Raw genomic sequence first — 12,542 nt, forward strand, 5'->3', positions numbered from 1 at the left:
GTTCTCATGCAAATGACCGGTTAGCATGCAGCAGGCCTGTCTTAAGAAGCGTTTGCGGCCAGCTGGAAACTTCATCCACAGTATGTGAGATATGTGAAAGCAAGAAAATATCTCTCTGCACTTGGGAAGCCAAGCATCTGTCAGGAGGCATGTTCATTTATTTCTTGGGTGTTTGAATAAATCAATCATTATGGCCAAAATAAATATAGGTAATGAAGGATATTTCTACTTATTTCCAACCATGATTTCTAACAATAAAATACCCCCCCCAAAAAATCTTTATCAGTATGTTTAATCTATCATTACCAAAGAAAATTAAATCCCTCTTGATAGAGGTTATATGGGTTGTATTAGCAAGACTGAGTAGGTGTGTCTGGAAAGTAGCCCACTCTTCGAATAGGAAAGAGCACCCTGTAAGTTCATTGTCTGCGAATTTCACTTCTGAGTTGGCTGGTGGCAAATAAGAATGAATTTTTCCCACTGGAAAAAAAAAACTTATCACCTTCTGCAAATGTCTTTTTAACCAGTATTATGCCGAGAAGTTGAAAATTAATGGAAAATGATGCTTTTGCAGATGTATGTGTATTGCCAGTGAGAATCCAGGACCTACTTTTTCAGACTGCTCTGATGCAGAAAGAGTGGATCAAATAGTCTCATTCAATGGTTCTCACACTTCAGTGCCCATGAAAACCAGCAGAGTACTGTGCCCCACCCCCAGTGTTTCCGATCCAGTGCTTCTGGGATGGGGCCCGAGGACTTACCTTTCCAGTAAATTCCCAGATCCTGCTGCTGCCAGTTTGAAGCCCACATTCTGAGAACCATTCATCTCACATTTGTTTTCTCCCCTTTTTTTCTTAAAGTAGTAGAGCCTTTTTTCAGGTGGAATAGCATTCTGATAATCGAAATCGAATGAAACATGATACTCTAGTCAGGACCTGGAGGCCTCTTGAACTTCCCATCCCTCAGATGACCCAGAGAGAACCTGGTTTTCCTGGAGTTATGCCAATATGTCTGGTCTACTTACAAAGTTGAAGCTACCATATATAATTGTTCTCTGGAAGTATGCTCCAGAATTAGTACAGTTAATAAAGAATCCACTTCTGGGTTTATATCTGAAGGAAATGAAATCATTTTCTTGAAGACATATCTTCACTCTCATATTCTTTGCAGCATTACTCAACAATGGCCAAGATTGGAAACAAACCAAGTGTCCATCAGCCGATGAATGGATAAAGAATATAAGAGAGATACACTCACACACATTATAAATACACATTTGTGTGTGTGTGTATATATATATACACATATATATATACATGTGTATATGCACACGTACACACAATGGAATATTATTCAATCATAAAAAGAAGGAATTTCTGCCTTTTGTAACAACTTGGATAGACCATGAAAGCACTATGCTAAAAGTGAAATAAGACAGAGAAACACAAATCCTATATGTTCTCATGTACATGTGGAATCTAAACAACCTAAACTCATAGAAATAGGAAATAGAATGGTGGTTGCCAGTGGTTAGGGAATAAGGGAAATGGGGACATGTTCATCAAAGGGCACAAACTCCCTGCTATAAGCTGAATAAGTTTTGGGGCTCTAATATAGAGCATGGTGACTATAAATAAAGGTAGTATACTATCATACTTGAAAGAGTAGATATTTTAACAAAAAGATTTTATTTATTTATTCATGAGAGACAGAGAGAGAGGCAGAGGCACAAGCAGAGGGAGAAGCAGGCTCCCTACAGGGAGCCTGATAGGGACTCAATCCCAAGATCCCGGGATCATGCCCTGAGCCAAAGGCAGACGCTCAACCACTGAGCCACTCACATGCTCCACTGAGTAGATCTTAAATGTTATCACCACACACACACACACACACACACACACACACACACACACACAATGGTAACTGTAGTAATGGAGGAGTTAACTAACCTTTCTGTTAATCATTTCACAGTATATATATGTATCAAATTACCATGTGATATGTCAATACTATCTCACCAGACCTGGGGGGAAAATTGGCAAAAAAAAAAAAAAGCCTTACAGGGACACACACATGCCTGTAAGTGCTAAATATCTTAACTTGTCAGTCTAAAAGGGGAGGGAGAGGTCAAATTTGAAGCTTACTTACTTCACCTTTTTGTTTTCTAGATCTCAGCCATGTATTCATCAGTAAATAAACCTGGACAGTCAGGGAATAAATCAGGACAGACCCTTAAGACACCAGAGTCTGCCTACACCTCCATCCAAAGAGCCACTCAGAGATCCCCCTCTTCCTGTAATGATCTCTATGCTACTGTTAAAGACTTTGAGAAAACCCCAAACAGTGTCAGCACGCTTCCACCAGCAGCGAGACCTGGTGAGGAGCCTGAGCCTGATTATGAAGCAATACAAACTCTAAACAGAGAGGAAGAAAAGGCCACCCCAGAGACCAACGGCCAGCGCGGCCTTTTCCCAAAGGAGAATGACTATGAGAGCATTGGGGACTTGCAGCAAGGCAGGGATATCACCAGGCTCTAGCCGCCCAGAAGGCAACCCCAGATGGCATTCGATCAGCTGCTGGGGGCACTTCTTCTTTGGAAGACAAAAGGCGGTATCAACCCCTACTTCATATGCTGCTCTAGGAATCTGAAGACAATGGAAGACGTGGGGACTGCTTGCCAGGGTTGGAAACAGTGAGGTACTTACCCGACGGCACCCGAGCGTGCCCCTGCTTGCCGGGGGCACTGGCACACCCAAGCACATCTCCCTTCTGCACCCTCACCCTCTGGAAAGATCCCAGCCACCAGTAGTCTCGTCCTGTGCGCAGGGGGAAAGCCAAGATGCAGGGAAGAACTGCACTCATCAAGAACCATGACTCCACCTGCCACAGATACTGCCATTCACAAGAGCCAGGTTTTTCGTCCTTTCTTCCCCTTTTGGTCTCCGCTCCTCACCTTTAAATGTATGGCTTTCTTCCCCCTTGAAATCTTCTAACTTCTAATGGTTCATTCCAAGAAAATTCTCCCACAAGGCCTGGCCTTTGCCTTCCAACTTTGGTGTCTCAAGATGGTAAAAAAAAAAAAAAAAGACTGGTTGCTGGTTACCATCAGCTCACCAGTCCTCTTCTGAGAACCACACCTGGAAAAAGGAGCCCTGCAGGTGGATAGGACTGGGGCTGCCCCTCGAGCTTCTTAGGGCTTTATACCTTCTGGTTTGGGCAGTCCACATCAGCAACCTCTCCCAAAGTACTTGAAGTCATTTTTAGATGCTTTATTTTATTTTTCTAGTCAAAAGGTGCCCCCCCCACCCCAGTATTGGAAACTCTTCAGAGCCTTTTCAGTATTTTCAACAAATATTGTGGTACTTCTATACTTGTTTTAGCCCAGAGCCCATTCCTCTGAAACAGAGAGCCTTAATCTCTATGTTGGGACACAGACCACATATTTGGACGACAGCCATGGTGTCCGTCTCTGAAGGGCTGTGGACTTGAATGTGTATTTCTGATGATCCCTCTGCCACACCAACAGTGTGAGATTTCATAAGTTAACTTGCTACCCTAAGGTAATCTATCTAAAATCAAAATGTAAACATTTATTTTTGTTATATAAATTTATAAGATGTTTTATGTTTAATGCCTAATTTCTAGAAAGTGCCAGAAAAAAATGTATATTAACTATTTTGATTTTATGTACAATGATTTATACTCTCATTTTGAAAAAACACCATAAAGCACATAAGCTAGATAATTACACATAGTTGTTAATCTGTTTTCTAATCAAGTGTTTAAAATATTGTAGGTTTTTAAAGACTTAACTTTTCAAATGGTACTTGGAGCCCTGGTCAAAGTCATCTAGCTCACTAGAGAATAAGTGGAATGAACATAAATGAGCATTTTCAGTGATTTGTGGTGGGCAATACTGAAATATTTGAAATGGTAAAGAAAAAATAGAAGAATGAAATATGACTAGGGATGACTATATTATTAACCTCATGAAAGTATTATAATTCCATTAAGATTTAGTTACATCTTTAAGAAAATTTATACTGATGGATTCTGCAATCCGGTGCTTGCAAATGCAAATTGCCTATTGAGATTCTTTTCCTCTTCATTTTACAAAAATCAGTGGCTAAAATAACTCCGATTAAGAGTTCGGCCTGGTGTGAATTTTATCATCTCTTTAGATTTTTATAAGGCCAACATTGGGAAATTTGTTCACTTTTCCTGTGAAAAGGACCCTGCTACTACGCAGTGTGGCTATAGAAAGGGACCCTTGCCTACATTGATAGAGGGAAAAAAAAGAGGCAATTCTTCTATACTACTGTGATATCCTTGGGTTTTCAGGTCGAATAATCTCACAGTTTTCATCCATTGTGACAAAGGATGCAATTGGGAGGATGAAGCATCTTGAAAATGGTAGGAACCAGCTCACTGGCATGTCTCTTCCATCCCTTGCATTCATGGCTTGATCCTATGACTGCTGAGTAATAACGTTTCTGAAATTGTGAAGTGAGCTTTGTTGGGGTCAGCTGGTTGGTTGTCATTATTTTGCAGTCAGCCTAGCCTCTCCCATGAGGACCTCATGAGCCTAAGCACAATCGTCCTAGATGGTAATAACAGAATACCTTTGGGTGGGGGGAAAGGTTATCAAGAAGGCGCCAAGGTCTTTGCTCATTGAATTCACATCTTTCATAAGCACTAAAACAGTGCTTATGCCTGTGCCTGGTGGCACAGTGCCTGGTGATTTTCACCAGTGCCTGGTGATTTTCATTGCTTGCTTAGTATTGAATTTGACCCAACAATCTCTATACCGTGAGGTTCCTTTAGCACCGGGTGGTCTGTGTCACATCGCATACCTAGTGTTGTGCTTGCTGCAATAACGTCCTTTCCGAGCACCTGACCACTCAAAAGTTTTCTTGTATTTCATAGTGTCTTTACTTATTGCCAGGGAAGTGGGTATGATCTCTAAAGTGTAAAATCATTTCTAGAGAGAAAAGTTCTTTATAAATTACTCATGTCATCCTGAAATTTTGCTATCAGAATTTCCCCCAGAAGTTCTGAAATAAAGGCAATGCAGTATAGCCATAAAATATGCACTGAAATATCTTGATTTGAGAATCTGCACTAAGTTGTGATTTAAAGTATCAAAAGTGTATTTTAAAAGAAACTAGAAGGCCCTCTAGTAGAGATCCTAAAAGAAAAATTAATAGCACAATCCATGAGAGTTGGGGGAGGGAGAAACAGCAAACTTTAGGAGCTGGCTCTGCTCTTTAGACCATTGGGTACCTAACTGAAGTATATTTATTGATGCATCATCATGGTTTTGACCTTACAGTACAATATTTCATAAATTGCATCACTTTTACTTTATTTGTTGAAAATCTATGTTAGTCTTTGAGTTGGACAAAAGCCTATAGCTTCTTTTAAAAAGTTTCATGTTCAGCTAAATGTTAGAGTTTAAATGTATGAAACATAATTATAAACACATTTTTACTGTTCAACTTTGACATCCATATTATGCATTGTTATAATTTAGGTTTGCGAAACTATACAAATAAAGTAAGTTTTAGGAATTTTTTTGTCTTATAAGTCAGAATTATAAATTCATCTTGCCTAAAAGTAGAAACTTTGTTTTTAGTCAGATATTTTGAAAGTTTAGAAGAATTTTTTATGCTGCTTTTACTATTTCTCAAATGCAGTCAGCAGGAAAGTATGACCTTTGTCATACTTTTATGTGAAATGTCTGAGGACATTTTAAATTATAGAAAAAAGTAATTTTTTTTGCAAGTATGTGGGCCACATTTTTTTTCCGGTCCTGCACTAAGTTGCATCATTAGGTCTAAAGCTTTTGAAAATACTGCCGTCCTTTATGGGGAAAAGGCTAATTACTGATTTTTCTGCCCTCAAAATCCAAGAGTTAATTCCAATTGAGTGCTAACAACAGGTAGTCAACACAGAGAACTAAAATTTACCTCAAGATGTCACTGTGTCTATTTCTCATATTAGATTCTCATTTTTCTAATTAAAGCATTTATTTAGCCAGTAACAAACTATGTCTGTATATGTGTGTGTGTATACACTATACATTCGTATAGATTTAAATATATACATACACATATATATAAAGTTGTTCTGGTTCTTAATTAGTGATGATACATCCTATTATGTATTTGGAATGTCTACCCTACTAGTGTGATGACCATTGTCATAAAAGCAGAATAAAAAAAAAAAGTTACCCAATAGTTTTCCTTTATTTTTTTTAATAGTTTTCCTTTAGTAATTACAAGAAAACCCTCTTAAGTTGCCCTCATGTCATTCTTCTAATTAATAAATTCAGCTTCTAAATTGTGTCCATAATTTCTTAGCTGACAAACAGTGGTGTTTGAAGATCGTTTTCTTCTCTGGGTAGCTCATTATGTGCCCAACATGCCAGGAGGAAAGGTAAACAGGTGTCCCTCGCAGGTGCTGTCGAGAAGAGATCTGGCCCGAAAGCAAGCAGGAGCCACGCGGGCCGGGATGGAGCCGTGGCCAGGTGACCCCCTCAGCAGGTGGCAGGAGCGGTGGCCTGTCATCACATGGTTGCATTTTAGTTCATTCTCTTTGGAAGCCACAGGAGTTTAGCAGTGACATCGCGTGCCCAACAGAAGGCAGCTCGAGACAGGGACGTGGATGACCTCAGAGCTGCAGCTCGAGACTCAAGTAGGATTTTGTAAAGGAGTAAATGACATTTTTTCCCCCTGGGTTCCTTGTACTAGTCGATGAGACCCTGTGATCTAGTGATGCCATTCTTCGGAAAGTGTCGCCTCCGGCACCTGGCCAGCTTCATCTGGGCTGCTGGAAGCACAGTAGGTACGGATGGTTCTTTCCTGAAAATCTTGACAGGCTTATTGTACTGTGTAATTGGGCAAAGTTAAAGTGTAATGTTGGTGTTAATAAGTGACTGATGTGAAAAATAGGAACATGTGTCTCTAATATCAAACATGGCTTTTTTGGGGGGCAGTGAAATCTATATTCCTCGTCCTGTGGTAGTATTTTCTTGCTCTGTGTTGTACCTTTTCTTAAATACATTATTCTTGACAGTGGCATTGGACAAGTTGAACACAATAGAAAGTGCTTGACTTAAAGACATCAGTTGAGAAACTGTGAAATTAGTCTTCGTCTGCAAGTATGAAAGTAAATTTAAAAAACCGTGGTCCAGAAGAGAACAAATATTCATAAGTGTTTTTTTTTTCCTACTGCTCATTTTTAAGTATGTTTACATCCAGTTTCTGAGAGCTATAAAGTCTGCATTGTTTTCCCAGGTTCTTCTTTATTTAACTAAGAAATCATAGTTCAGATTCCTCTTTATGCCAGATGGAATGAGAAATGTTACAATTTTTGTTAAAAGGGCAATTTTTTAAGGATTCAATTTGGTAATCATGTATCTTATGTATTTAAATTAGATTTTTCTTTGCTCACCACTTATATGCTATGGGTATTTTTTTTAAAAATGTATTATGTTCTGGATGTCTCAGATCACCTTATGTAATGGATTATAAAGGCTGGTAACGGTCATTCCTCAAACCTTCTGTGTATGATATTGGCAACAGTTTTAATGTTGCTACCTTTTAAATATCATGTATTATTAATGCACCTCATGTTTTCAGGGAAAGCTTGAAATCTAGCTAAACAAATAGGAATTTGCATTTCATCATTCATGCATTTTTTTCCTCATAAAAATAGTTTCTCAAAAAAGTGACATATTGTCTCTTAGGTGGTCCCGACCAGTTTCAAAGCTCTCCTCTCGCTCAAAAATAATCCATGACAGTGGCATTTTGCCTCTTCAGTCTCAAAGTCTTTGTTGTGGTCAAACCATCCAATCCACAAAAGAGTGGGAAAGTTGTTTCCAATACTAGGAATTTTTAAACCCTCAAGTCTGAAAATATCTCTTACTGGCTTCAATATCTTCAATTTTCCCCCTTCATTACTCTAGTCCCTCTAAGGAGCAAGCCTAAAGCGTGGGGTCATGAAGCCACTATTTCTTCCAGTCTCACTTTGGTTCCTCCTGCACAGGTGACCTTCCACCACTTTGCATAGCACCACCCCTGTTCCTCTTCCCCACCGGAGCCGCTCTCTGCTATTCATAGGACATCCCAACACATCTTTTCCAATAGGGACACGATCCTCAGATCACAGATCTTGCCTGTCAGCATAGAAGCATGCCCCAACACCACCCCCACCCCCCCCACCCCCCATGAGCAAACAGCTCTGCCCAACTCACATTTTCCTGTGTCACAGGCTGCCAAGAGATAAGGCCACAGGTCCGCCTAGGGAAGCATTTGTCGTGGGCTTTGCTAAACCATGTTCATTCTTCCCCACATCCTTCATGAGAATGGTGCGCACTCGGCTGTGGGAGAGAATGTCAGAACGTTCTACTGAGGACTCCAGCGCAGTTACAGGAAAATTCGCCCCACACTCTAACTGGGTAAGCTCACTGCACCCCCCCACACACACACAATATATTGAGACTGCCCGGTGTCTCCTAAGTTCCAGGGCAGTTAAATCCTTGGAATAACCCACCAGTACTTCATTGTAAAGTAGGAGGATGCTGACTCTTTTGAGGAAAAACTCTTTCTTAAAAAATTCATCACTTATAAAATAAGCTGAGTGTGAATTCTTTTAGCCATGGAGCCATTGTCCCCGTTCCCTCGGGAAACAGTGCCTCTGAATTGAATGTTCAAGCATCTAACTGTGGAGTTACCAAAGAATAATTGAATAATTTGGCCATTTGTAGGCAGACTGTCTGACATTTGAAGCAAGAACCCAGATCCCTTTTAAGCATTCGCATAGGTGGATGGGTGATGCAGTGGCTCATGGTCTCACTTTCTATGCAGCTAAGGATCCAAGATGTGTTTAGTTTTTTGGGTTTTTTTTTTTTTAACTTCACTCTCTAAGTCATCATAGTTAATTATTTGGGTGGCTATTCTTGAGTGCAACCCCCCCCCCCCCCTCTGCCAAGATAATAGAACTGGCATTTGCTCATTCTCTTCACACATTTAATTTTCAGCAGTTCACCTAGTGTACCAGTTAGGGACCCTCACTAGGACAGTTAAGGCTAAAAGAAAGACCAGTCCTGGCCCCAGAGCCTACAATCTAACTATACTATCTGGTTTTGTTTTGTTTGCTAAAACCAAAAGCCAAGTCTGTCTCTGAATATTCCTTTGACACATTTTTATCTATTTTTAATGTAAAACCCGTAAATGAATCTGACATGGTCTTCATGACTTATCCTCTAGGCCTGCTTGCCTTTATTTATTTATTTTGGAACTTATTTTTTGAATATAGGCTTTTCTTATTATTTCCCAGAGCCATCCTAGAAACGATTCTGATGGGCTACTCCATGACTGCCTCCTGATGTCCTGGAATTTTGGCAGCAGTGTTAGCAGGGCTTACCTCTTAGGGAGAAACATCTGAAAAATGCCAGATAAGCTGAGTTTTATGTACAAGTCAACAAGCATTTGAGAAATGCTTTATGCCTCAGATTTTGACATTTAATTTTTTTTTCCAAGTACCAGCTACTATTTGATTTGGAGGGGTTGGCGAGCAGGACAGGGATTAGACATAAAATATGAACTAAGTGGCATAGGCAAGACTTCCCACCCCTATGTCTCCATGTGCATGTGTCTCTGGAAAATATATTGTTCCCGCTCCCTGTCTACCACTTTGAGTTGCTTAAGGAGCAAACTGTAAGTGTGTAGAAATGAAAAAGCTGACCTCAAAGACATAAGTTATTTTTAGATATTTTCTTTGTAAACCCAGGAATAAGCCTGGTTTATGAATTGCATAATATGGCTACTACAGCTATAATCTGGAGGTAACTAGATACATCCTTTCAAATGTTTCCCTTACAAACCTAACTTTGTTGTAACTGGGAAAAGAAACTCCTTGTTAAAAAAAAAAAAAAAAGCCAACAAAAAGACTTCAGTAAAAGAATGTGGCATCAGTCTATCCTCTGTCCCACAGTGCTTGTTTCTTGCCTATAATATAGTTTTCAACAATTTTTATGGGAGAAAAAAATGCACATTTTTTTCTTGGAAAAGTGAATTGAGGTATTGAATTAAATTCTCCGAGAGGACAACTTAAACAGAAACATGGGATTTAGAGATGAGCTCACAGCTCTGTGGTCACTGTTCCAGCATTGACTTTACTGTGTGACCTTGAACAAATGATTTAACGACTCTGTGCCTCAATTTCTCCATGTACAAAATGGGGATCATGATACCAACCATTGCCTACCTCATATGGATGTTATGGGGACAAATAAGATAATATAAATACAAATGCTTTGATCTCTGGAAGAAAGGTGCTATATAAATTAAAGTTGTGTTGTTTTTAATGATTCAATTATTATGTTTAGGGTTTAAATAATAGCAATACTGTTAGTCATGTTAAGAATAAGTTTCAATTCAACACATAATTACAATTCTCTTCTGTGGCCAAATCTTGATCATTCATCCAGTAATGGTACGTAAGGAACTGAAATGGGTATTTTTTTCTGTGTGTTTCTGCCCAATAGTATTTCTATTCTTAATGTTCCCAAAAGGCTGGAGTTTAACTTGTAATATCTTATAGTTTACATGTAATGAAACTTATTCAAGCTGTGTACAAAAATATGATTACATGTAAATAGCAGGTACATTGTAATTAAAGGCACTTATCAAATCATCTTTGTTCTTTTTAAATTGCAATAAAAGTCAATTTTATATTATAAAAGCTTGTTAAAATCCATTTGGTGTTTGGGACTGTCAAGAATGTTACCTTATGTGCCTCGGGGCATACCCAGGGTTTCGGGATTTTAGCAGTCAGTTCCCCATAGTGCAGGAAGGAGCAGGTGCCTGATGACCAGGCTACAGAGTGTTGTGGTTAGAATCGCAAACTGTAGAAAAGGACCTGAGTTTGAGTCCCAGCTCCACGAGCACTTTGTGGGACTTACCCAGACCCATTTCCACATACAAAGTGAAGGCTAATAGTATAGAACCTACACACAGGGTTGTCTTGGGGATTAAATGAGGTTTGGGGCACGCTACCCAGCACAGGCTATAAATCAATGCCAACAGGCCATCCTCACAAGCCTGGGAAATTTTTGACGATGTCTACCCAACACTGGCAGCCACTCTTATGAAGAAATGCAACCAGAGAGCAAATAGTGCCCCAGGCTATGGGGAACCCCACTCACCTGGTGGCTGAGAGAGCGTAACCCCAGCAGCAATTGCAGAGCAAAGAGCATCCTATCAGCGACCCTGGCTGTCCCCTTCCTGACAACTGGAGACTGGCCTTTGGGCCAAAAGGTGAAGCAAGGGTTTTCTTTGGCAAGCTCTGGATTCCTTGATGTCTGTGCCCTTTAACCCTGGATATTCCCAAAGCCACATGGTGCCTGTTACTAGGCCTCCCCCACACGTACAACCTGGCCCTCCTCTCTCGAGCTTTCCACTGCTCCCTCCTTCTGCTCCACCCCACCTGCACAATGCCAGACACCCTGGCCCCATCGCCCCACCTGCACAATGACAGATACCCTGGCCCCATCGCCCCACCTGCACAATGACAGACACCCTGGCCCCATGGCCCCACCTGCACAATGACAAATATCCTGTCCCCAATTCCCACAGGGCAGATCTGTTCCTTCCTAAGGAACCAAGTCCTCCCTGTCACAGGTTACTGTACCCACTGCTCCTAGGACTGTTGGTGATTTAAGGAGCTTGCTGCCCAGCACAGTCTTGAGCCCAAACTTTAATTCTCACTGTGGGCACTGCACACCCTTGAGAGGCTGCTGGGAGCTGGGGGATGAGGGCAGGCACAGGAGGGAACAGACGGCATCCTGCTGCCTACACCTCATCAGCAAATGCTGGCTGTGCCTTCGCAAGGCCCCGCCTGCTTCCCTCCACCCGCTGCCCTGTCCCGGGCTCCCTCTCCACCTGGGCTTTCTTGTGTGGGGTGCAGGACAGTGATGGCAACCTTGGAGCAAAGGCAGGCAGAGCCTGGCCATCTTAGTTTCAAACCCCCGTTTCATTTCTCACCATGTGGGGAGAATTTCCTCCCTTGGAGATAATAGTCCCAACTCAACTCTGTGTGCAAAGGGTTGGAGCTAAAAGGGGCGCCTGGGTGGTGCAGTCAGGTAAGCTCGACTCTTGATTTCAGCCCAGGTCATGATCACAGGGTTGTGACTCTTGATTTCAGCCCAGGTCATGACCACAGGGTTGTGAGATGGAGCCCCTCCCCTCACCCCCCTCGCTGGACTTATGCGCTAGGCAGGGAGTCTGCTGGAGATTCTCTTCCCCACCCATGCATGCTCGCTCACTCTCCCTCTCTTTCTCTCTAAAAACAAAACAAAAAAAACAACAAAAAACAAAAATTTGTTCTGAGTCCCTGGATTTCCCACCAGGGCTACCTGAGGAAATGGAAGTTCCAGAGCTCAGCAGTCTGGTAGAGTTCCCATCACCTGTGGAATAGACTGGCCTCAGCAACTCTGTCTCAGATATGCTGCCAATTCTAGGACCAACTCATAGAAC

The 12,542-nt window shown here is 41.2% G+C and overlaps 1 protein-coding gene and 1 long non-coding RNA gene across 6 annotated transcripts in view; one reads left to right on the plus strand and one right to left on the minus strand.

Annotated features, from left to right (window-relative positions):
- The window catches only part of PAG1 (phosphoprotein membrane anchor with glycosphingolipid microdomains 1), a 55,422-nt gene extending 49,436 nt beyond the window's left edge, over nucleotides 1–5,986 (plus strand). For both annotated transcript variants that reach the window (XM_041768629.1, XM_041768630.1), the window contains exon 7: nucleotides 2,169–5,986. In XM_041768629.1, the coding sequence (XP_041624563.1) occupies nucleotides 2,169–2,537 (369 nt within the window). In that variant the 3' untranslated portion in view covers nucleotides 2,538–5,986. The remainder of the gene's footprint in view (nucleotides 1–2,168) is intronic.
- Nucleotides 5,987–6,485: 499 nt separating this feature from the next.
- The window catches only part of LOC121498652, a 66,118-nt gene continuing 60,061 nt past the window's right edge, over nucleotides 6,486–12,542 (minus strand). For 3 of the 4 annotated variants that reach the window (XR_005989847.1, XR_005989846.1, XR_005989848.1), the window contains exons 3-4: nucleotides 8,258–8,383; nucleotides 6,486–6,889 (exon numbers count right to left, since the gene is read on the minus strand). This is a non-coding gene — a long non-coding RNA (uncharacterized LOC121498652). The remainder of the gene's footprint in view (nucleotides 6,890–8,257; nucleotides 8,384–12,542) is intronic. The other variant, XR_005989849.1, reaches the window with a different exon arrangement.

The sequence above is a fragment of the Vulpes lagopus genome, chromosome 9 (assembly GCF_018345385.1).
Source record: "Vulpes lagopus strain Blue_001 chromosome 9, ASM1834538v1, whole genome shotgun sequence".
In the NCBI taxonomy this organism is placed as follows: Eukaryota; Metazoa; Chordata; class Mammalia; order Carnivora; family Canidae; genus Vulpes; species Vulpes lagopus.